At 39.5% G+C, this 23,854-nt stretch overlaps 1 protein-coding gene across 4 annotated transcripts in view; it reads right to left on the minus strand.

The window, feature by feature from the left end:
* The window catches only part of DGKI (diacylglycerol kinase iota), a gene marked incomplete at its 5' end in the record, with an annotated part of 114,390 nt that overhangs the window by 82,865 nt on the left and 7,671 nt on the right, over positions 1–23,854 (minus strand). For all 4 annotated transcript variants that reach the window (XM_082309235.1, XM_082309234.1, XM_082309232.1 and 1 more), the window contains 11 exons: positions 4,564–4,763; positions 7,365–7,476; positions 8,986–9,059; positions 9,280–9,342; positions 10,175–10,230; positions 14,007–14,085; positions 15,258–15,395; positions 15,969–16,082; positions 19,722–19,782; positions 21,265–21,347; positions 23,179–23,274. In XM_082309235.1, coding sequence (XP_082165361.1) covers positions 4,564–4,763; positions 7,365–7,476; positions 8,986–9,059; positions 9,280–9,342; positions 10,175–10,230; positions 14,007–14,085; positions 15,258–15,395; positions 15,969–16,082; positions 19,722–19,782; positions 21,265–21,347; positions 23,179–23,274 — 1,076 coding nt within the window. The remainder of the gene's footprint in view (positions 1–4,563; positions 4,764–7,364; positions 7,477–8,985; positions 9,060–9,279; positions 9,343–10,174; positions 10,231–14,006; positions 14,086–15,257; positions 15,396–15,968; positions 16,083–19,721; positions 19,783–21,264; positions 21,348–23,178; positions 23,275–23,854) is intronic.

A 23,854-nucleotide genomic window follows, 5' to 3' on the forward strand; every position in this document is an offset into this window, starting at 1 on the left:
TACATGGCACAAAGGAGCTTTCTAAAGACATGAGTGAGGAGGACCAGTGACAAGCTAGGCACACGGCTATACAAGGAAGGCAAGGACCCCCAGGATTTGTTCCACAGGCACTAAAAAATTTCAAGGCAGCAGACTTTGGAAGCAGGTCCAGAAATGCAAACAAACATCAAAGCCAAGATCTGAATGGATGGAATTCTCTCCAAAGGTTGGCCAACTTTAGTTAACGTTTAAGAAAAAAAAAATACCCTTACTGGAGATTTTGTATCCACAATGACAAATTGCTGTCTCCATTCTTCTTTCATGTACCTTAGGGAAACATGCATTTTATATATAGTGACTCCCAAGATTGTCTCTCTTTTAGTGTTTATACTCAGATGGTCCCTTTGTTTCTCTAAAGTGTACGGAATACGTTTTTTTTTCTATAAGCTCTTCCCTCTTCTTTCTCTTCCATCATACAGGACGTTCTTCCTCAACCCAAACTAAAAGCCACTGAAAGCAAAATACCATCTTTTGAGGTTCAGAAAATGATCATTAACTGAAACTTACTGAGCAGCATACTAAACTGTAGTTTCTAATCAGAAAATGACTCCTGGAAAATTGAACCACAGCTTTTCTTCTTATTCCACAAGCATTTTGCTTATAGCTCACAAGAACCACATTCTTGGCTTGATCACAGAAAACCAAGCTATACGTTGTCTCTTTCACATGTTACCATGATCAATAGTGGAGAACGGGAATGAGAACTTAGCCAGCAAGTCTTTTAAGGGAAAGAAAATAAGAACCTAATTCACTCTCTTGCAGAAAAACTGATTCTGCTGTAGCAAAAATTTGCTTTTGCTGGTACAAACAGAAAAGACATATGAGAAGAAAAGAAACGCACATTTTTTTCCCCTCAGCCCCACTACCTGCCTTGTTTCAATCCGTAACTAAGTATGAACAGCATCACCTTATCCTGTCTATTCCTTGCACATAAAAAGTTGCTTCTGGCTTGAAACACATTATTGAATTGTTATCTCCATTGTAAAGCAATGCATTGTAGGATGAGGAAGAGATTATGCCTGCCTTTTATGTTTGGACTGCCTCCATTAGAAACAAATTAGAAGCACTGTAACTGTATTCACCAAGTAATGACTTTCCTGCACTATGCTTCAACTCAAAATTTTAAAATTATCAGAAGAGTACAAACCATAAACAGGTCATCCTCACCTACTCAAGAGTACTAAGATAACCTGTATGTCACATCAAAATTGCTTAACTTTCCAAAAGAAAATATTAAAAAAATGAATGCTTGATGAACAGTAAGAAGAAAGATCACCAGTTGCAGCAACTAGGCCATGAATAGTTTGGGACAATTAATATACTGAGAAATTTGTTTGTAGGCAATTCAGCAGTGAAAGATGAAATAACTGAATAAAATATTAATTGCCAGTAATTCACCCAGCTATGACAAAATGCAGCACATTATATTTACTTGTTCCCTAATAGCTTGGATGAAGTTTTTTGCACTGCTGCTGCCAACAGGGAAGGGAGGCTCCTTCAGTTTAAGTAGCCCCATAGAAATACTTGATTTTTATTCCTTAGTTTGATTCCATGGCCAACTTTTTTTTTTTTTTTTTTTTTTTTTTTTTAAAGACTAGGAAGTTTTACACTGTCAAAAGTGCTGCTGAATTTTTTCCCACACCTTGAAAAAGGCAAATTATTCAGTAACAAATAAAACAAGGACTCTCAGTATATAGGAGTTTCAGCCTTGAAGGTCTGTGTAGAACCACATGAGGCAGTTTCTGTGCTGGAAGCACAACAGTGGGAAAATGGAGGGAAAAAGAGGTCAAACAAGGTCAGATCCCTTTTTCTCATATACAAGTGTCCTCTCAGAGCATCTACAGGTTTTGAAGGAGAACAGCTGCAATCAGAGAGATGGGCAACTCTTACATTCAGAAGAGAGTCATGTTTCTAAAGCCCTTCCACTCCCAAGTGAGAGAAGCATGAAATCTCTGTTCTTCTCACTCAACTACATTACACATGGGCTCTTCAATTTTAAAATACTATTATTCCCTGGAAACTCAAGTGCATCCAACAAGGCAAAAAACAAACTCACTATCCTCTAAACCCCCTCTCCTTAAAACCTCCAGAACAAAGGAGAACAGAGTAAGAAAACAGAAACACAGTGTAAGACTTCTTCAGATTTAGTCTTTCTCTACTTATGACACTGGACTATCTAAAACTCAAAAAAACATTCCTACTGCTCCACTTATCTAGCAATAATATCAAAGTCGACAATAATAGCAACTCTGCATTACGGTGATGTGAGACAATTTTTTAATTACTTTCCTGGGAAGGAGCTTAAGAACAGCTATCTAACAATTAGTGGGATAGCTCCAGACCTACTTACTTATCTCACACATCTAATATTCAGATGACAGTTGTAAGAGAACAATCTATCGTGTTCAATCAAATATAAGGCTTTCTGGGAGATTTCAATGGAATAGGGAGATATATTCCAGATATCAAGTTAAGAAGTACAAATAAACACATTTAATTGAAAATTTTCTCCCTTGTGAAATACTGCAAATCAGCATCTTATTGAATGAACTTCTTAATAATACTAACTGCTTCCTAGAGTTTAACCTTTAATATGCCATTTACTTTTTATCACTCCAGGAGATTCAACTCCTCTCTCGCATTCCCCTTCAATACTTGAGAGCAAAGTACGTACACACACAGATATATAGGTGTCGATGTAGATATAAATATATACACACACCATTTCTGATATGTGAGGCTGAGACTAGAGTCCCTGACAGATCATTTGTATTTTCCCAAGACATAGGTCTGCAGGCATATATCTCAGCCAAATCAAAGGATTGACAGCAATGTAGTCTACCATAGCATATTGAAATCAAGCTAAACTACAAACAAGATCCTCTTGACAACTGGCATATATTATGAATCTGTATTTCCCTACCACAGTTTAAATTCAGATCTCAAAATTCAAGCCTAACCATGCTAATTATCAGATCAAAATACTAGGAATTTTCATTTTAAATTTGATTAGCCTCCCTTAGTGTAGAAAAAAAATGCCCTGGGATTGCTCTCTGCTCGATTCTACCTTTCACAAACAATTGAGTTGTGGTTGGATGAAATCGGACATTGCTGCCCAAAGGCAAGAGTCTGCTATTCTTCACTACTCAAGAGAGATGAGTATACCTTATGTATTTTCCAGGCAAATAGGAATTGCACATTACAGATATGGGCTTCTACTGAAGTTTAAAGCATTAGTCTCAGTAAGAGAACACAGAGTGCTAAATTGAACAGTAAGATGTTCAAAGTAACCAGGGAGTCTTTGATTACATGAACAGATTGACAACCAGAGGATAACAAGAAGCTCTAAAGGACTGGAGTCAAAGTTTGAAGTGAAGCAATATCTTCCAGTAGATGATACAGTTGAAAGACACAGACAACCTTTAAGATACCTGAAGAGAAAAGGTGTGCCTGAGACCTTGTCTGTTTTTTCCAGTTATAGGAGTTAGTCTAATGAAAGATATTACATCTCTTCATAAACCTTGCGTCACCATTACAGCTGCAACAGCAAAATCCCTCACCCACCTCCCCTGAAAAATGAAATCCTCAGTGCATAGATGTTTGAATGAAATGTGGATCCTCGATAACTTTAGGCCTTTAGCTCAGTATCTTTGTAGAGGGGACAGACTGGTTTGGTTTACTTTAAAAATACCTGATGAAAAACAGCAAAAGCACCTACCATGTCACTCACTTTAGCAGTGATGAAGGCCTTCTATATGAGAAGTACAACAATCAGCTCTACAAAATAATCTAAATTATCTTATTGGACAGGCATTTTCACAGGTCAAAATTTGAAAATTTTTTTGGTATTAAAATATCTCTGCAGTGCTTACAAATAAGGTTTAATTATTAAAAGGAATGTTAGTCCTGTCTTCTCTTCTTCACATGTTCCTGGTTTCCAGTTATCTCAGCTTTTCTCTATTCACCTTTAGACTACTCATTTCTCATTTGGGTTTTTATACTGCAGCAGGATTCCCTACAAAGTGGAAATAGCCCTTTCTGGACCTCCAGGTCCTTCTCCATAAACAGTCCCAGGCAGCATGCTCCCACAACAGAGACTACAAGATGTCCTGAGTAATTCTTGATTACGGCAATTTGTTACAGGATCTCCAATCCAGCTTAAAAAGCAAATCAATAAGTTGAGAAAATGAATCAAAATAACTTCAAAGGCAAATGGCATACATATGCAGAACTGTCAGAAGCCAAGAGGCACACTGCTGAGCCTGCACAAACCTCTCTAAATAAGTGAAAGATACAGCACCTTTCTAAAAGCAAGACAGAGGGTAACCCAGAAGATAAAAGAATAAAAGAAAATCAGGTAAGTATTTACAATATGATGGAAAGGGAGTTCAGAAGGTGTGATTTTTTTTTTTTTTTTTTTTTTTTTTTAAATGCGCTGCAAGTCCAGTACATGCAAAATCCATGACTGAAAATGCTGCCCCAAATGGGCCTCCTGCCATTAGGACATGCACATATCCAACTCACTCATTCAGCAAAGGCATGGATGTTCTCCTCTTGCTCTTCTGCACCATGTTGGCTTGGTTCCTTAAGGAGATTCGAATGAGTGAAGGAGCCAATCGACAAGGTTCACCGTCCACTTGCATGGGAATAGACTTGTATGTTAAAAGTGTCACCTCACGGCACTGATGCAACCTCTCTCCATGACCACCCACCTGGAGAGCAGCCTGGAGGGGGAAAAAAAAAAAAGCAAAAAAACCCAACAACAAAAAAAAAACCCACAAACCAAAAACACACACAAAACAAAACAACCCACAAGCAACAAAAAGACCCCAAAAACAAACAGGAAAGACAAAGAAAAGACACCTCAGAACAGATAGTTGAGGCAGTTAAATCCAAAATGCAGCTTTGCTGACAGCGTCCATTACACAGCGTTCCATGTGTAAGGCATTCTAACAAGTCACAATGAATGTATTTTCACTCCAAAATTGCAAAGCAGGACTTAAAATTTCACAAGGAAACATGGTGGGCAACAAACAGATATCTAACCGTATGCATTGCATGTCTCATCGCCTTGGTATACGTCAAGCATATTACACACACATGCAAATATGTATACACACACGTGCAGGCACAAATGAATGCCTGTGTTTATTCATAAAGTTTTCAATTTGTTTTGGTTGGTTTGTTTTTACACTAACAGTAATGCTACTAATTATTTGCTCTTTAAAACAACCACCCTAATTGGGTACATCTGTGAGACAGAAAAATTATTTCCCCTTCCTGAACAGAATACAGTCCTTAATGTGAATTAGATAAATCTAAAATCCATATTATCAAAGTTTACACAGCAACTCAGCCTCGAGACGAGACAGTCTGAAAAGAGCAAGCAGAAGGACCTTGCTAAAAACAATTAAATATCATGTTCAAGAATTCATTTCAAAGAAATGAAACAAGGAGGGCAATGAGCAGATCCTTCAAGTTCTAAGAAGACATGTTTGGGCAGAAATGTATTTTTTTTTATTTTGTAGTGTGACTATTAACTCTCATCTACCTGATGCAGAAAAAAATCCTATATTAATGCACTACTAACAGAAAGCAGTTTAAACACAAGTCAAGACCTTAATCCTGCTCTGTGTGCTTAATATTATGGACCAACTGATAATATGGTCAGTCATATTCATAATAACACTTCTTATAAAGTACTTCTCTTCCTTGGTCTCACAGACCATCTTGGGTATGACCAAGCACATCTGGGAGACATACAGAGGAAGTTAGGATTATATCAACAGTCTAGGGTTACAATGGTTCCTCAGCACCACAACCAAGATAGACTTGTAGACCCTCAGTTCTTAACTAGGCTTCCTTTAAAGAGAAACAAATGCTCAAAGAGCCCTAACTACTTAAATTCAGTCCCAACTGAAACTGGTGGCAGCTTTGAGATCACTCTAGCTACTGCGAGTGGCTAGAGACACATTAGTGGCAAACCCAGAAAAGATTCCAGCTAAAAATTGCCAGTTAGTACATGCTGAATAGACTTTTGACAGCGTATTCAGAAACATACCCTAAAATGTTCAGGGGTGAAGTCACAAATGGTCATTCCACAAGATCTACTAGGCTAACAAACAGAATTCTGCTTACTTCTAGGTTATTTCCCTAACTCACTAGATCCATCAAAAAAAAAAAAAAAAAAAAAAAAAAGAGACCAAAAAAGAATCCTTAACCCAGACTTTCTAAAGGAATGATTGCTGATCAAGGCAACCTTTTACTTTTGTTTATTTTGAAGATTAGATTTGTCTGAATTTCTCTTTGAGGAAGCAAACACCATTATCATGGGTATTCACTGAATGTGATATGCACTGAGGGTAGGTCATACAACAAATAAGTGTGTGAGTTTAGTGAAAACAGGCTTATCCATGTTAGCTTTAACCTAATCCACACAAGACACAGCAGCAACAAAGGCCTAAGAGTATGGACTTAAGCATGACCTAAACAAACCTGCCAGGAAGCCCTGATATGTGCCTTCTGTTGGCCACACTAAGTCCAAGCTGCAGTGCCTTAGGTAGATTAACACTAGCACGGGGATAACTACCAACTCTCTGACTGCATTTAGTCATCCTCTGAAGAGACTGTCACTGTGTTTAACCACTATGATAGTAGGACACTAGGGTATTTACAGTGAGATTGCTTTTATAGTAACTCAGCTTTAGTTCACTTTAAGAACAGCATTGACAGAAAGAGCACTGCCAAATTAAAATTGTTGGTTGAATTTTCTTTCCCTAGTAGAACAAAAAGAGAGATAACATTTGTGCCAGATATATTACTAAGTTTTCCACAGCTGTTACTAAATTTTCACAACATATTTAGTGGGCATATGGAAACTGTATGGGCATATAATTTTATATAATTTCATAATTGTTTCCAGTAGCCAGTTTTACAAAAAAAATTGAACTTCTATGCCATAGATTGAAATATACAAAAGCTAAAAAGAAACAGCAGTAATTATTTGACTGTAGAACATTCCCACAGTAAAAACATGCATGCATCCTGTTTTTACTGGAATAATCTTGCCGTTTAACTTGGGAGCACTGCACATGCAAATTAGTCATATTTGGCAAAGAGTAAATTTTTATTATTAAATGACACTTCTTTTATGAGAAAACTACAATTTGTCCCCCTTATTTAAAATGCAGTAGCAGAGCATGTTTTGGCCTTAGCCGACTGAATATGTGGAATCATGGTGGTTCTTCAGTAATGAGGACAACTTTGCACTTTGTAACACGGCCGACAGAATTCACCAAGTCTGGTAGCACCTGCAATATACTCACCAGTGAGGCCATGGTGAACCCAATGACTTCAATGTAGCCATCATCATGGCGCTGAGGCTCAAAGTCTCTGTGATCTCCAGGGTTTCCCCAGGGCATTGTGCCAGCACAATACCTACAGAAAGAGGTTTGGAAAGCAAGCTTTGAGAAAGCAGTTTGCCTTGATGGCTCCTGACTAGTAGCCTGACTATTAGCCTGTTCTGCTGTCCTCCAGAAGTATCCAGATATGCATTCCAGGATTCAATTCAGGGACAATTAAAAGTTATGCTGGCATAGACTGGACAAAAGGGAAAACCTGTCTCTTGTTTCCAGGCTGGTACACCATCCATAGATGTATCCATCATAATCTTTAGCAGGTTCCTTTGTGAGAGGAAAATCGGGAAACACCAGGAAATAGGTAACAGAGCAGCAGCACTTTGTTCTCCCCACTTTCTTTGCTTTTGCAGATGAGCTGTTGAGCCAGAAATCTGCTTAAGCCCCTCTACTAGGCAGGCATAGGGCTGCAGCAACTACTCCGGCCTTGGAGCTCCATTTCCACTCTCCCTGCTAGCTCAGAACCTATAACATCATAAGGAATGCAAAATGTTTCATAGTTTGAGGAGGCAGGGAGAAATAAGAAGCAGGAACAGATGCAGCTGTGGCATTTATCTTTTACATCCATTCTTTAATGATAGGAAAGTGATCTAAGAGTGACAGAAGGGGAACTTTGGAGGGGTGACACCAAGTGGAAGCTTGGAGCGAGGACAATGCAGGACTCAAAAGATCAAGTGCTTAGGATTGCGTGTGGAGCAAAGTGGTAGGTTGTCTAAAGCAGTGGTCTCCAAAATGGGGTGCATGTACCACAGGGAGTGTGCAAGAGAAATTCACAACTGACAAGACAATTAGGGTGTGTGAAGAAAATATTATTTGTACTTTTAGCAAATAAGAAAAAACCCATTAAAAGAGTGTTTGTTTCATCTTTATCGCATCCTTTCTTAATTTCTATTTTTGTATATGTTTTATAATGCATGTAATATATTAATACCATAGTACATGTATATAATTTATAAATAAATATACATATATTGGGGTGGTGCTCAAAAATTTTGTTACCGATAGGGATGCACAATCAAAAACAGTTTGGAGACTACTGCTCTAGAGAGCAAAAGATAGACAATTTTTAAGAATACAGCTATATTTCTATTTGGGACACTTTCTAACATTAAAAAAAAAAAAAGCAGTTCTTTCAACAGTTTGGTGTTCCTTTACCAGAAAAATATTGATCCTTCCCACTTACACCCCCCCCCCCCCCCTTTTTTCTCACACTGCTTCTAATTAAGCAGAAGACCAGGCACCTGTGTCTTTACTGTCTTGTTTTCAGGTTAGGTGCACAACTTTTGAAAGCATGTTTGTTAATCATTTCTACTCTCTCTGTATCAGGATATTCAACTTTTTAAAGGATTGTTTAGCTGCACCCTGAACTCGGATCCCATTCTGTACTGCTAATTAACAGTATTATAAGCACCTATCTCTCAAGAAGGCAACACAGTGGCAATACTCTTCCTGCACATCCACCCAATCTAGGACAACTTGTAGGTATTTTTTTTTTTTCTTTTATAACTCCAAGCATCTGTGTTCAGCTTACCTGGGTATGTTTAAAAACACTATACACTGGAACTTCAGCTCCTGGATCTTTGGAGTCAGGTCTGTACCATCACACTACAAAGCCAAAGTGACAGAGCACAGAGAAATTGCTGAATGGAGCCACAGACAAGAGAAGTGTTGCTGCTTTGTAACAACTTTCCCAAGATTTTCCTTGGAATGTGTTGCAAATGTCATGCTCAAAACTGAAAAGTAACAGAGCCATTAAACTCTCACCTCACTCTCTCTCCATTCCTCCCTCTTCCCACAACACCATGACACAATTTCTTATACTTACCACGACTTTAACATGCTTCGATAAATCTCTTGAGCTTCTTTGCAGAAAGTCTGTAAAGGCTGCCTGCAACAGAAATAAGTGCAGGAATTGTCATCAGTGACAATTAATTACCAAAATGCCATCCTTTTGTCAAACCTATTCTTTCTTGCTCTCAGGAGATATGATTTTTTTATTTTTTTTAAATCATGATACTTCTTTTGAAAGTTCAACCAAAGAAGTCCTTGGGCACCCAAGGATTTAAATGCAAATTCTTGCTCACATATTTGTTTCCATGGTTAAGGCACATGGGTATGGTGGGAATCATCATCCAGAAAGTCATTATATGTCACGCATTACCAAATTAATGTTTCTCTCTTAATAACTGTATTTTAGACTAAAACATTGCCCATGTACCTCCTGAGTGCAGAAGTGGATAATTTTATCTGTGTATTCACATATGAACATGAATCACTCCAAATAGCTAATCTCTGCCTTCCACTGCCCATGACCCTACATCCAAGAGTACTCCTCAAAGCTATAAAGATACAGGCTAACACTTGCAGAATTTCTTTAGAAAAGTCAATATCAATGTGCTGCCCAAACCCTGAAAGAAGCAGAGCAGTTCATTGAGAAGCTTATGAGCCAGGAGCAGGGGGAGCAAGACATGACCAGTACTATGTCCACAGGAGTAGCATTTCTCTCACCTGCTAAGCACTGTAAAATAACGGTGCTTGAGGCACTTTCCAACAGACACATGTGTGCAGCATTGCCAGAAACAGTACACCTACACTTTAAATTGCAACAGGCAAAATGAACTGGCATGAGCTCCTGATGTGAGAAAGTGAGGGGGAAGGTACTTAAGAAAACATTAAAACAACTTAGTTAGCATCATTCCGTAAGATGAATCACAACTCACCCCTGCATAAAACATTTTATTTCTAAATCGGCTGTTGAATTTCTCTGGATTTGCTTCTGTGAAAGGATAAAAAGGAAAAATATGAACACCCTAATAAAACAAGTAGACTCCGTTGTACCTTCACTTTCCCTGCTAGTACTATAGTGCTTTTAGCCCACACCACACAGTGAAACTATTAACATAAATATAATTTTCCTGTGTGAGAGTCCCCCATCTGTGCCATCATCTGCTATCAGATTTCAAACATTGATATTGAATTCTTCCCCTTTCCTGTAGAGTGAAAATAGATGGAAACATGAGCAAAGAGGTAACAAGAATACAATCAGTTAATTTAGCACCTCTCAGACTATTCATTTTATGATCCCTCAGTACCATTTGTGATAATTCTATTTCTACCAACGCAGAACAGACCGCTAAGAATTATTAGAAATCCATGAAACACTAACCCATGCTTTGAAGCAGGAGTAAAGCATTAGTAAATTACAAGATGAAACAGACACTTAAATTTTGATGTATTACAAAGAGGTACTGAGGAAGACATCTCTACCCAAATATTCCTGCAGCAAAAAAATAAGCGGTTACTCTAAAACCTATTTTGAAAGTTGTCTCATTTTGATTAGACTCTAAGTGATGGAGAATTTTAATGGTCCAGTAGTAATGCACATCTAATGGTTAATTATTCTCACTGTTAAAATAAACGTGGAGGGGGTTCCTATCTTGAACTTTTCAGACTTCAACTACCAACTGCTAAATCTTATTATACTTCTCTGTCAGATTAAAGAGCCCCCAACTATCAGATATCTTCTCCTTGAGTAAATACTTACAGGCAGTGATTAAATCACCTCTTAACCTTCTTTCTGATAAGCTAAATGGAGCTCCTTTAATCTCCCAGTATAAGGCATGCTTCCCAGAATACAGGTCATTGTCGTGCCTCCCTGAGAACTGCTTTCCTAGCTTGTAGCATCCAGAGATTTCAGAAGCAGCCCTTCTGACACTGTATTCAGTGGTAGTACCAACCACCTATCCTTGCTCAGTAATTCTCTAGTGAAAACATCCAAGTATCAAGATAGTCCTTCTGGCTAAAGCATCACACTGGTGTGAACACTTCCAAATTACTTCTTCTCAAATGACCACTTGAAACAATGTTTCTAGTTCCCATTGAAGTCGCTATATCTCACAATATAAGGCTCCATTTTGTGAGAGTGAGCTACATACTCTGCATTTCTTGTTTGATTGTTTGCCCAGCTACTGTTATCATCCATTTGTTGTGTTGCAGGTGAGCCTGGAATGCAGTCAGGGCCACCTCTTCTTAAAACGATTAATTTAACTGCGTAAGTAAATCTCATCTCACTTACTGAGCTCACAGCTCTTTCTATAAAGTCTCAGCATCCCACGCTAAGAAGCAGGAGGCTCCTGAAGGCTCAGTGCCCGTGCTACACATTCTCTGATGTTGTTATCCCCGATGGTGCCAGGCAGCAGCCACCAGGGCACTGGCTTTTATGTGGATCCTACTACAAATACTGACTCGAACCAAAGCCCCAGTTTGGAACTGGCTAATCCGGAAAGGAGCCTTTCTGAGGTCAGGGACCTTCAACATACTGAACTGCTCCTACCTCTGACATAGCAGATGAGTATGGGTAGGGACAGAGGACTGTGATGTAGAATAGAGCCTAAAGTTGAGTAGAGCGCAATTTCGATTGTAGAAGTAAATCACTGACTGCATATCCAAGGCTCACTCCATCCTCACCCTTCTCAAGGCATCAATGGAATAGGAAAAGGAAAGTGTGTGTGTGTCCACACACATGTGTGCGTGGGGCGGGGGAGTGTCCTGTACACGAACAGTCCTGGAGAGCTGATGGAGCAAATAGCGTGTCAACAGGGATAAAGTAAATTGCATCTCCCTTGATCCACCAAAGCATAAGGATAACAAGGGAGGAAACAGCGACTCCAGAAAGAGTTGCTACCCAGAACGCTTCCTGAAGAAGCAGAGCTAAATACATCAGGCTTGGAGGCAACCCTCAAGGATCAATCTGATTAGTCACAAGAAAAGTGTAGAGGTTGCCATGGAAAAGGCCACATTCATGTACAGGTTCCTCTGAGACATTGCAATGACTGCTTATTCTAAATATAACAGTTGACCAACCTCTATTGCATAAAATGCCCTGATAGGTCGAGAGTTCAAATCAATATCTGATTTATTTTGGTTTGGAGGTGAGGGGGGAGGAAGGGGAAGAGTGGATGGGTACGGTGTTTGTTTTAATACTGTATGTGATTACAATAGCTCCACACAAGCAATTGCATACAACCACTTGTCTTAATGGAACAAGTGCAACAGCCATGAAAGTGCTTTAAGTTTTGCTAAAGTTTTGCTAAGAATTTCTCTGGATTGTCAGCAATTGTAAATGAGATGAGAATCTGTTTTGCACTGCTTAATTCCACATGAAACACAATAAAACCCACACACCAGCAACACCTCCAACGCTACAAGCTTTTCTTTCCTAAAACACATAGAACTCATTTGTATATTTTAGCATTTGAGAGGGTAAGGAAGACACCAGCAGTGATGACTTGTAAGAGCAAACACTTCTGCTATGAAAAGCTCTCCTGGCCACACATACCCGCTCACAGACACACAGCTTGGTCTGCCAAGTATTTTTTCACCCATGTAAATTTTTAAAACACTGGCATCTCTGGAATAACATCCATTCTTTATAGGGCTCCATTACTTCATTATTAAGTAATGCCTCCATTAAGTGAGAAAGTAGCCACGCATTTCATCTCTACAGTATATTCACAGTCACATTAGTAATGCATAGTGATCTGCATTCATCAAAAAATGCATACAGCTGTCATAGTTTCATTCCTGTGCCCTTTTGTGGCCTCTCATTATTATTCCTAAAGCTTGAAGCAGTCTTAAACATTATTAAATATGCATTAGCTCATTCCATCATGTATCCTGCTCTTTATTTAGCATGGCATTAGAGTGCTATCTTTTCATCTTGAAATGACACTCTGATATTATGAAAGTGAAGATAAGGAAGGCTGTCATTCAGAAAAAAAATACCTGCATATGAGGCTGAAATGATCAAAAGCTGAACACAGACAATTGAACGAGGTTTGTTTCCACAAGCATGCTTGCCTAAACCATATAAATAGAGCAGTTCACATCAGTCCAAAGCTCGCCTGTTAAGCCACATTTGGATCTGTATGGGGTGGTATAACTGCCACCAGCAAGGGGACAAATGAGATGCTACAACAGCTCAAATTCCTGACAGTTTTGTGGACTTCATTAAACATTTCACTTGCACAGAGACACTCTAGGTCTGTACCAAGTCCAATGATATTATGCTATACTCATCCATAGGTAACAGCTGTTCAGTTTGAGAACACAATTATCCGCCTGCTACCCTGCTACTTCCACAGCCTCACAGCTTTTCTCTTCCCTCTACCTCCACACTGGAGGGAAAACTGACACTTAACTTACATTTGTTTTTCTTTCTGCTCTTATCCTGACACTTCTGCATCAGCATAAACTTCCTTTATATCTGTACTTGGTATCTCCTTTAAAAGATCAAAAACTTTGAAAAGCTCCCCTTTTAGCCCTTTTCCTCCAGTGAATGCCATTTTTCCTTGTACTTTTTTCATTTTTATATTATCAAGTCCCTTGGAAACTCATGATACAATCACTTCCTTCCTAATTGTGTCTGTATCTTGGGTTTTTATGTTCCAGCTTTCCTTCCGAATTATAAGAACAAGATGTTAAATCCAACTCCATTTGTAATTCGTAAAATAACTACCCATTCCCAAGGCTAAGGAAATAAGTTCCTATTACCTCTAGATTCATGGAACTCCAGTGTAACATGTGCATCAAATCCAAGGCTGAAGTAATTATTGAAGACACTGAGTGGAAGCTGTAATTGGATAATAAAAAGACATGTAAAAAAACCATGAATTAAGCATTCCATGACAGATCAGGAATTAACTACTTTAAATCTGGCATCTCATGAAAACCTAAGAAGAAGAAAGTGGAACATATTAGGGAAATGTATTCAGAAGGTTGCTCTGAAGGTTAGTAATAGCTTGTGGAAAATGATCAGATACAAAAGCCTAAAGAACACAAACACATCTACAATGCTTTATGATCATATATGTATCTTTGTAAACACAAAGTATTCCTTATGTTGTCATTGAGATTTCCCATAATGCTGCTCCACTTAACATGTCAATATGAAGGTTTTCCTAATTGCTGGCACTTCAAGCTCGGCATGGCAAATGAAACTCAAGCTGTGTTCTTCCCGCTTCATATATAACCAGGAGCAATGCAAGACCCAGACAAGAAGCCCTAATTCTACTGAGGATGCATGAAGCAGAGAAGTACACATCTGGCCTCTTCTTCATTACGCACACCCAGTGGGGCTGTGGAGAGAGAACAGTAGCATCCAATAAGCTGGAAATTATAACTGAGAAGAGGAAAATAGTTCACAATTTTTTTTCTGTGATTGTAATACTTTCAACATCTCCAGTCCAAATGACATATTACTATAAACGTGATCCCCTCACAAAGATCTTCCCATTCTTCAAATATCAAGGTCATAAGGAGACCCATACACAAAGAAGTTAGATACAAAAATACACTACTCCTTGCTGTGAAGTAGGGAACCATTGGTATCCATTAGCAAAGTCCGAAGGAATAAAATTCTACATCCTGTTCTTAATTTTATATCTCCAATTTAGGAATGTATGGTGGTCACAAGGTTGCTTCTCCTGCCACCCCAGCTTAACTAGAGATAAAAAAAAAAAACAACAAAACAAAACAATGACCTTTCAGATAAGATGCCAGGGATTTTTGCCAGGACTTCGTTCTTCAGATAAATGCTCAATGTCTGAGACTTACAAACAACAAATAAATTGCTGGTATGTATTACGTTTCACACACCTCTGGAAGCATTGAAAAGAGCAAAAGGAAGCGATGCAACTAGAGAATTAAAAAGTTTTAGAGCTTCTCCACTAATGCATCTCATGGTGTAACCCAAAGATGCTCTTAAGCATCCTATAGTCTCCCTCAGAAAAAGAAGGCTCTAACCTTACGTGCCCCATCCTCCAGCTCATCCTGTGGCAAATCAGGGTTGCGCTCAACCTGGAGATTCCATCGGTCCAGCTGGACAATGGTCCCATCTTCTACATGGCACAGGATCTTGGACACTGGCTCATCTGTGTAACCCTGACAGCAGAGAGAGTGTCAGTAGAGTATCAGCCATGGATAGTGAAAGCAAAGCAAGTCACTCACCAATTACCTGGCAAACTTCCCTCCTTTCATAGAGGCCGGATCAAATGTTCCTAAGAACACCTCTAAAATATTGCTAATTTTTGCTATGTCAACCATTGTAACAAGCTATTGCTGTGGTACACAAGTCTCGGGCAGGCAAAGTAAGACCATAAGGAGAGGAACTCAAAGTGTATTTGCCTTGCCTGGAGAAACTCCAGTGGTGTAGTCAAGGATAAACAGAGAGAAATAAAGTTTAAACTATGCTTAAATTAGAAGCCTGCACATCCTTCTCATTACTTGGCCTAAAATACCAGACAGATACATCTGTGTACACTTTTATTACAACTACATTGTTAATAATTCAAGATCCTTGACTGGAAACTGAACCAAACCATTGTGCCTAACTGAAGCAGACCTTGGACACAGCCCTGCCTATTTTAGCCAAAGTGAAGTTTCACCCTACTATACAACTAAATCAGACCAGCAAGTTGAGAGCCTGCACATGAGGGTACCCCAGTCAGTGCTTACCCCACCCCAGTTGAGGGTGCGGGCTAGGTCATTCCCAGTGCCAAGCGGAAGGACAGCCACAGGAGGCGGGGGGCTGAGTTGCAGCTCATCGAGGATGGAGAGGATCCAGCCCACCTATAAAACAGGAAATGCAGAGAATACTTAGTCAGGAAGATTAAAAGGGATGGGAAAAAAAGGAAAAAGACATATTTTGATTTGATAATTTGATAGTATCCCCTTTACAGAGAAGATCAAGTAAAACAAAAGGGAGAAGGAAAAGTGAGGATTTAACTCTACAGCTGCCTCTTCTGAGGTTTCGCCTTTCAGAGAACAGGTACAGCAGTTTTCCTGAAGCGCCTGTGCAAGCAGAAGCAGTGGGATGTAAACACTGGCTGTCTTCAACAGCACACCGAGTTACTGAGGAAAAGGAGCACATAAATTGCTGTTCTTTAAGCAGGAAATGAAAACACATAGAATTACACCTGGCTAAGGCTGCCTAACTATTGCTCAGAAAAATACTGTATGTAAAAATGAGTGAAGAATAAATATGAATGAATCAAGGTAAGTTTTTTTAAGTGCCCTCATGCTAAAAGAAACTAAACCTTTGACAACTGTCCTGAAAGAAGATGAGAGACACCTTAAAACAGCATGGTATCTCAGAGCATGTCCTGGAACTGGAACAGAGGGTCCAGATGAAGTCAAGCATGGACTTGCCCACAGATGTCCCATTCCCCAGACCTTAGAGACTTTAGTGCTGAATTATTTCACTCAGTGCAAAGCATAAAATATATATATTCTAGTTATACACATACATATGTATATATAAATAGAAGACTAGAATATAAGACAAACTCTAATGCTCAGGGTTGAAGACTTTGGGTTCCAATGAATCTGGCTCTTTTGTGTCATAAACTATTGGTTATTTTAGACAGCTGTTTCTCTCTCCTGTCCCTATTCTAGACTACATAATACTTTTAAACAGAAATTGAGGCAGAAGGAACAAATTACTGTAAAATATTTTGTTTTCATTAAATGGAAATTTCCAAGGAGGTAAAGAAGAGTTGCTGAAAATATTCTGTAACTTTTTATGAGTTAAATTCTTGCTACAAGAAAATAGGACTATTTCTTAAACTATTTCTCACCTTTACCAAAAAAAAAAAAAAAAAAAATTAAAATCTGTGAAAGGACCTATGCTGCATTTCTAAATAAAGAATTAAGGAGAAAAAAAAAAAAAAAAGATAAAAATTGATTTTTTTTTTTTCCTGATGCCAATGTTCAAAGATGCAGTCTGTATTGGAAATGTGAGCTTTTAAATAAGACATAAAACTGAAATCCTGACTGCAGCTGGACAGGATTTTTTGTCCCGCAACTATTGGGGGAGGAAAAATCCCCAACTCTCCACTACTATGATTTCAAATAGGTTCTTACACCAAACTGGGATGAAACTGGAGCTTCACAAAAGGTACCCAGCATAACATGGGCATTGGGAACCACCGTTGCAATCTGAAGGACTGGAGTGGGGGTGGCCTGATAGATACAGCAACCACCACCCTATTTGGTATTCTAGGGTATGTCTTTCTCCAAGTCTCTTGGAGAAATTTAATTAAGTATAAATAGCATTTATCAGACAGTTATTTATCATAACCAATTGTACAACTATTAAAGCATTCATCCGGGATGTGAACCCACATTAGAGCTCATTGTCTGACAACAGTCATCTGATTCACTTACAACTCTCATGAACCTGGATGTCACCAAAGGTACTTAGGTCTATCATAGGCATCACGGTAGGACTAAGTACAGTCCTTAAGAGATTTTCAGAAACAAGTAATCCTATACCTGTCAAAAATCTATCCTTCAGTATTGATAAAAGGAGACAGAATAAAGAGTCCCAATAACTTCACTAGGGCCAGGACTTTAAGAGTCTTTTGTCATTAGCCCTTTGTCATTGCCACTGACTTAATCCATACATCTGTGCCTCAGCCTCCCACTGGTGCAGGTAGCATTACAATACCTACCACTTTTGTAAATGTTTTTAACTGATAAACAGACACTTCAAATTACTAATTTAGCAGTACAACATTACTATTTAACTTGAGGTCATTTCTAAACCTTGCACATTAGTTTTACAATCCAGGATGACAAAGACTATCATTTCCCTGTAAACAGAAAGCTCCTGACTAATTGAAAGCAAAGCATTCCACTTACGCCCTGGAAAGGAACAGCAAGCAGCGATGATGGAAAAGTTACAATAAGTTCTGATTCACCTCAATAATGCAAGGTAACATCTGGTCTCATTGAATATTCACTAAGTCCATTTGAGCCAGATTTTTCATTTTTAGATGTAATGGCTTTGGGAATAACTAGATATTAATTTGCTTCAAACTGAGCAAAGGTAATAGCAGAGTGCTGCTCATACTAATGAGAAGGTGCTGCCACCTGTCGCTTGCACTGCTAAGCAAAGGGAAAACAAAAGATGGTCAGACTCAAATGTAGTTGCATTCATTTCTATTTTAATATTTTCAGGATGAAGATTTCTTTTTCCCCTATTAAAATATTGGCTTCCTCAGATGGAAGCTGCAAAGACTTTCAGAAACAGATTGAAACTCTTTTTTTCAGCTATGTCTCCTGCTAAAGCAATGCCTTGCAGGTTTCTCAAGGAATATTCACAATTCAGTAGTATCTTATTGTCCCAGGTACCAGCACGGCAGTAGTCAAATCACGTGTTTTTTTCACTCTTGCAGAGAAAGCACTAGTATTAATAACCCCTACAGCTGGCATTTTAAAAGAATGCACAGAAACTAAACAGAAAGTTCCCCCAGAAATTCAAGTAGAGACAGGTTGAGGGTTTGTTCAGCTCACTACAAAAAAAAAAAAAAAAAAAAAAAAAAAAAAAGAATACACAAAAAAACACCTCCCCGTGCCCAAAATATCTACATATATCTATGTAAGGCCAAGACATTGCACCTTGCAACCAGTAATGCATTTTCTTTACTACACTTATGGTTACAACTATTATTAAGTACCTGCTTGGGGAACTGATCTTCACAGATTAAAGGTCAGTTTTTCAACTGTATTTAAGCACTTGGTGGCACAGACCGAGACTTACAATATTCCTAAATACTGGAAAGAGAATGTGGTTGTAATGCCTCCATTATCACTTTTGGCCTCCAGGCCCTGAACCACAGAGCCTGTCTCCAACTGAAGGTGCCTAAATCCTTTAAAGATCTGACCCTTTTCGCTTATCCAAGAACATACAGAAATTCAGTAGCAAAGAAAAATACTGACCATGGATCTGCCAGATCCCGGGCTAGTAGTAAGACCGATGCGATATCCTTCCTTACAGATGCTTTGTAAAGGAAGTGGGGAAACTCACTTTCTTTAGGTACAGAGGAGACCCTATTTGACTGTACTCAGACATCACGGAGACAACAGCAGGAAGGAGCAGAAATTAAGATACAATGGCCCCCAGACACTGACTTAACCTACTAGACCCTCAGATCTGTGTAAATAGTGAGAGGAGGCCAGCAAAGTTAGTGTTTATTTTTTTAAGCTGTACGAAATCTTTATGCATAAAGCAGATAGGACCTTGGACATTAGGATCTGGCCCCATCACTACACAGGCCAGGCCACACAGAAAATTCAGAAAAAGTAGATTTCACAAGCATAATATACATTATCTGGCTCTGCAGGCATCGTGAGGTGGGAAACCCACAACTGCAAGGAATTTAATCTCTGTAATGACCACAGGGCTGCCAGACGCCGGCCACCTACCGTCCCATCCCCGCCACAGGCCAGGATCCGCAGGTTTGGCACTTTTCTGTACAGCTCCAGCCTGGCCAGGGGAGGGAAAGGGAAAAAAAGGGGGGAAAAAAGAAGTCAGAACAATTATGCAGGCACTTTTTATGCATTTTGCCAAGTGACAGTTTAACCGCCGCTTACTGCGTTTTCAAATATTCATTACTAAGGGTGTGGGTGGAGGCAGAAAAATAAAAGAAAAAAATAAAACTCTGTTACTGAAAGCCTCAGCAGTGAGGAGGCATCAGCCCTGGCAGCCGCAGGCAGCATTGGCCCCAACCCAACCTGAGCCCTGTGGCTCACTTCACATCTTCACACACACACACAAAGCCACCAGGATGTGAATTGGGGCCTTCCTCCATGGTTAGGCAGCACCCCCTGAGAAGTATTTGATCAGTTTTGCATGTTTCCATGCTAAATCTGAAAGGCCAGATTCTCATGTTCCCTCTGGAGATGACAAAAAATCTTCCATTTTTCTCTTATCCTAAAGCAAACAAATATAAACATTGAGGCTTTTAAACAAAATTTGATATTCCTCCTCAGGATTTGCTGAGCCACCATTTCTGAGGCATGTGGAACATGACAGCTCCTTCAGCTGGTTAACTGTATTTCTTTAACACCACAGAAGGCAATAACATCTAAGAGAGCTCTTTCTCTGGATATCTGATCTAAGATACCAACAGGAGAGCCAAAAAAAGCACCCATTAAAGACTTGTTCCTTCAGTTGCATGAGAGAGAGGCACAATGAAATATCTCCCAATGGAGGGGGTACATTCACAATGTAGAGAGCTGAGTGACCAGAAGACCTAATCCTCCTTTAACTCCATTACACAGTTCTGAAAACTGTATGTATACTTCAAAGCTTCTATACATCAGGAGGGGAGTAGCAGTGTAGGTATCTCAGCAGGAAAAAAAGGCTTCGGTGCTCTAGAAGTATGAATAGCAAATACCTGGACTGTGGTTATACAGGTAAATATTTGATTTTACACGATTACTATATTTTTGTGCTGCCTAACTTGTGAAAGTAGAGTTGAACAGATGGTTGACTAAAGCAAGTATACCTATCTCAAATACCATAGAAGGATGGTCTCTTAACCCTTAGCAGTGAGAATCATTGCTTTAAAGACAGGTCCTCCGTTCCCTGGCAGAGGCTCACAACTATTGCGCAGAGAAGCTGAGTTAGCTACTCAGCAAGCAGAGGTACTTGCATGCTGCTGTTATGTATGGAAATCTGGAGGCAGCCTCACCCCATTGCAATGCTCAGCCACTAGGGAATGGTCAGGCACTGTGGGATCTGCAGCACGTCTGTCTTGGAGCCGTCTGGAACTAGCTGTCTGACATGGGGGCAGCTCCTGATCTCTTCTTACAGAAGCCACCACTGCAGCTCCCCACTCCCCCCCCCCAACCTGGACACGTAAACCCCATACACAGTCTACCAATCTATCCAAGCGAGACCTTTAACTGCTTTCCTGATAAGAGAAGAATTATGGTCTGCAGCACTGAAGTCTCAAGAACTTACGCATCTCGTGGCCCTTCCTGAGAAAGATCAAAGACCTGGCGTGGATTCAAATACCACATAAACATTTGGAGAACCTTGGTGCCCTGGGAAGAGAGAAAAATCAAAGGAATAGATTTATGATTATTAGAAATAATAGTGTTCAATATTGACTATATTTGGGCTGCTTTTTTTTCTTCTGTGCTTTACAAAGAAAAAGCATAAACCAAGAGACAAACTAGAAGATGGCATAGCAGATGACTGCTCTATAGAATAGCAACCCACCAATCTGGGCAGGGTGCATGTGAATACATATAGACTAAATTTAACAACACAGATCATTAATGGTTCATAAGAACAGGCATTCAGGGTCAGACCAAAGGTTCAGCTCCCACAGCAACCTGTTCTCCTAGTTCTCACCACCCACAACAAGAAACCTCTGTTATCCCACACCACCCTCAGCCATCCATGACAGCAAGAAGTTGAACAAGTTTGTGGGCAAAGTCACCATCACATTGAACAGTGTTCTGCACAACATCCAAGCAATGACACTGCTTTGACCTTCACCATCACCACCACGAACACTCATACATGTAGCCCTCTACCATCTAATGAAGCAGGAGCCAAGGACTCTGGGCTACAGCTGCCCCAATGCTCCCTCAGTGCAGCATGGCCAGCCCATCACCTGAAGATATAATTTCTGCCTTCTCAAACATCTGGGTTCATATTCCAGACACTTGATTCCCTTCCTTCATGTTCTGCCCAGACACAAAGCAGCAGGATCTCTTACTAACAGAAGAGGCATAAGAACCCCACGGGGCCAGCTTGTACTTCAAAGTAATTCAGGAATACATTTCAGACATAGCCTAGGGCGTGCAAGTCAGGAATTTTCGATAGCTCCCCCTTCTGAAGCATGGCTCTTCTGTCTGACACCTTCCCCTAAGTGGAGAACCAAGAATAGTAGTCAAAGTGCCTAGAAAAGGGTATAAGAACAGAGAAAATAAATGTGATGTTTGCTGTAGGTATTCTGCCAGCCTCAGCTATTTGCAGTTCATAGAGCTCTTGAGCCAGAGTGGGGTCCAGGACTTCAGTAACCTTCAGGGTTTCCTCTTCCAAATCTCTCCTTCAGCCCATTTAAATTTTTAGCATCCACGACATCCTATGGCAAGGAGTTATGCAGCTGAACTACACACTGTGAGAAGGACCAACTTTTTTCTTTGTTTTGAATCAGTCTCAGCAGTTTTATTTGATATCCTCCCTTATTCTTCTAACAGAGGAGAAAGTGAGCAGCAGCTATGCCATTCTCCATGCACTATAGGTCTCTGTTACATATTATATCAATCTTTTCTTTTCAACCAGAAGGCCTTGTTTATCAAAAGGCACCCAGGTTATTTGATATTCAAAAAGTGGCAGAATGAATCTGCAAAACTTTCACTTGCATAAGTTTTAATTCCAAGAACTCTAAGAAGTCTGCTGCATGATCATGTTAGTCACTGAAACTTGGTTCTCCACGGTACAGTACAAGACCAGTAATGATTTTTTTTAAATGCCAAAGGAATGTGTCATTTTACATTCACTAATTTCACTAGGCTTTCCTAGTAAAATTAAATCATTTTTTGGATAAAAGTCTACAACTTCATTGGCAATCTAAATTTTCTGTGAAAAGATTAAGTCTTCTGAAAACCTCCAAACTATCATTTTAGATTACTTTCAAGAATCTGAAGATAGGAATACAACTGCTCATATACTCAAGTATCCATTCCGCCCATCCAATTCCATTGAAGTGGAAAGGCCATTCAACAGCAAGGACCTCTTCTAAGGACCGCAATTCAGTTGCATAGAGTTCTTCCTGTCTGACTCACCAAAAACTATTCTCATTTGCAGAAACACTGTTGTTAAACTAAAACTTTGTGACCTGGATCCAGATGATGTTCTTACCTGATTCCCTCCACTTTTTGGATTGACAAAAACCAGCAGCGGCTTCATGAGTGGAGAGGAGATAGGCTTTATCACAAATGGCCGACCTTTGTTATCCTGAGAAACGGAAGCAAGAAACAGCTTTAGTACAAGCTATGTATGTTTCCCTGGCATAATACATGCAGGAGACCCAACCTAGCTCTGACAAAACTACCTCAGGTACTGGAAACAGTACAGCCAGGTTAATGGGGTGCTCAGCTGGGACTAATTTATCCAGCCGAGACAATGGAGTAAGAAGATAAGAGGGCAAAAAAAAAAAAAAAAAAAAAAAATCACTTTAGGCCAGCACAAAACTATTTTAAATTTTTACTCAATGTTATTTCCCCAGAAAAAAACAATTATTCACACAGCACTAATAATGTGTCAGATAAAGTGCTATTCCTAATACAAACAATTTTCCAATGGAAAATAGAATGAGATAAACTACTTATTTCATTAATTCCATCTAACAGAGAAGTTGTATCAGCACTTAGTGGCAGATGATCTACTCTTGAATTCTTGGCCTTGCCAGCCCTCCCACCTTTGAGCACATGTCACAGGACAAACATGACATGTCAATGAGGAAGCTATTTACCTCCCTACACCCTACCCCTGCAGGACACCAGAGAGCCCACTAGTGAGGGCACTCTCCTGGGCT

The sequence above is a fragment of the Platalea leucorodia genome (assembly GCF_965183815.1).
Source record: "Platalea leucorodia genome assembly, chromosome: 4".
NCBI lineage: Eukaryota > Metazoa > Chordata > Aves > Pelecaniformes > Threskiornithidae > Platalea > Platalea leucorodia.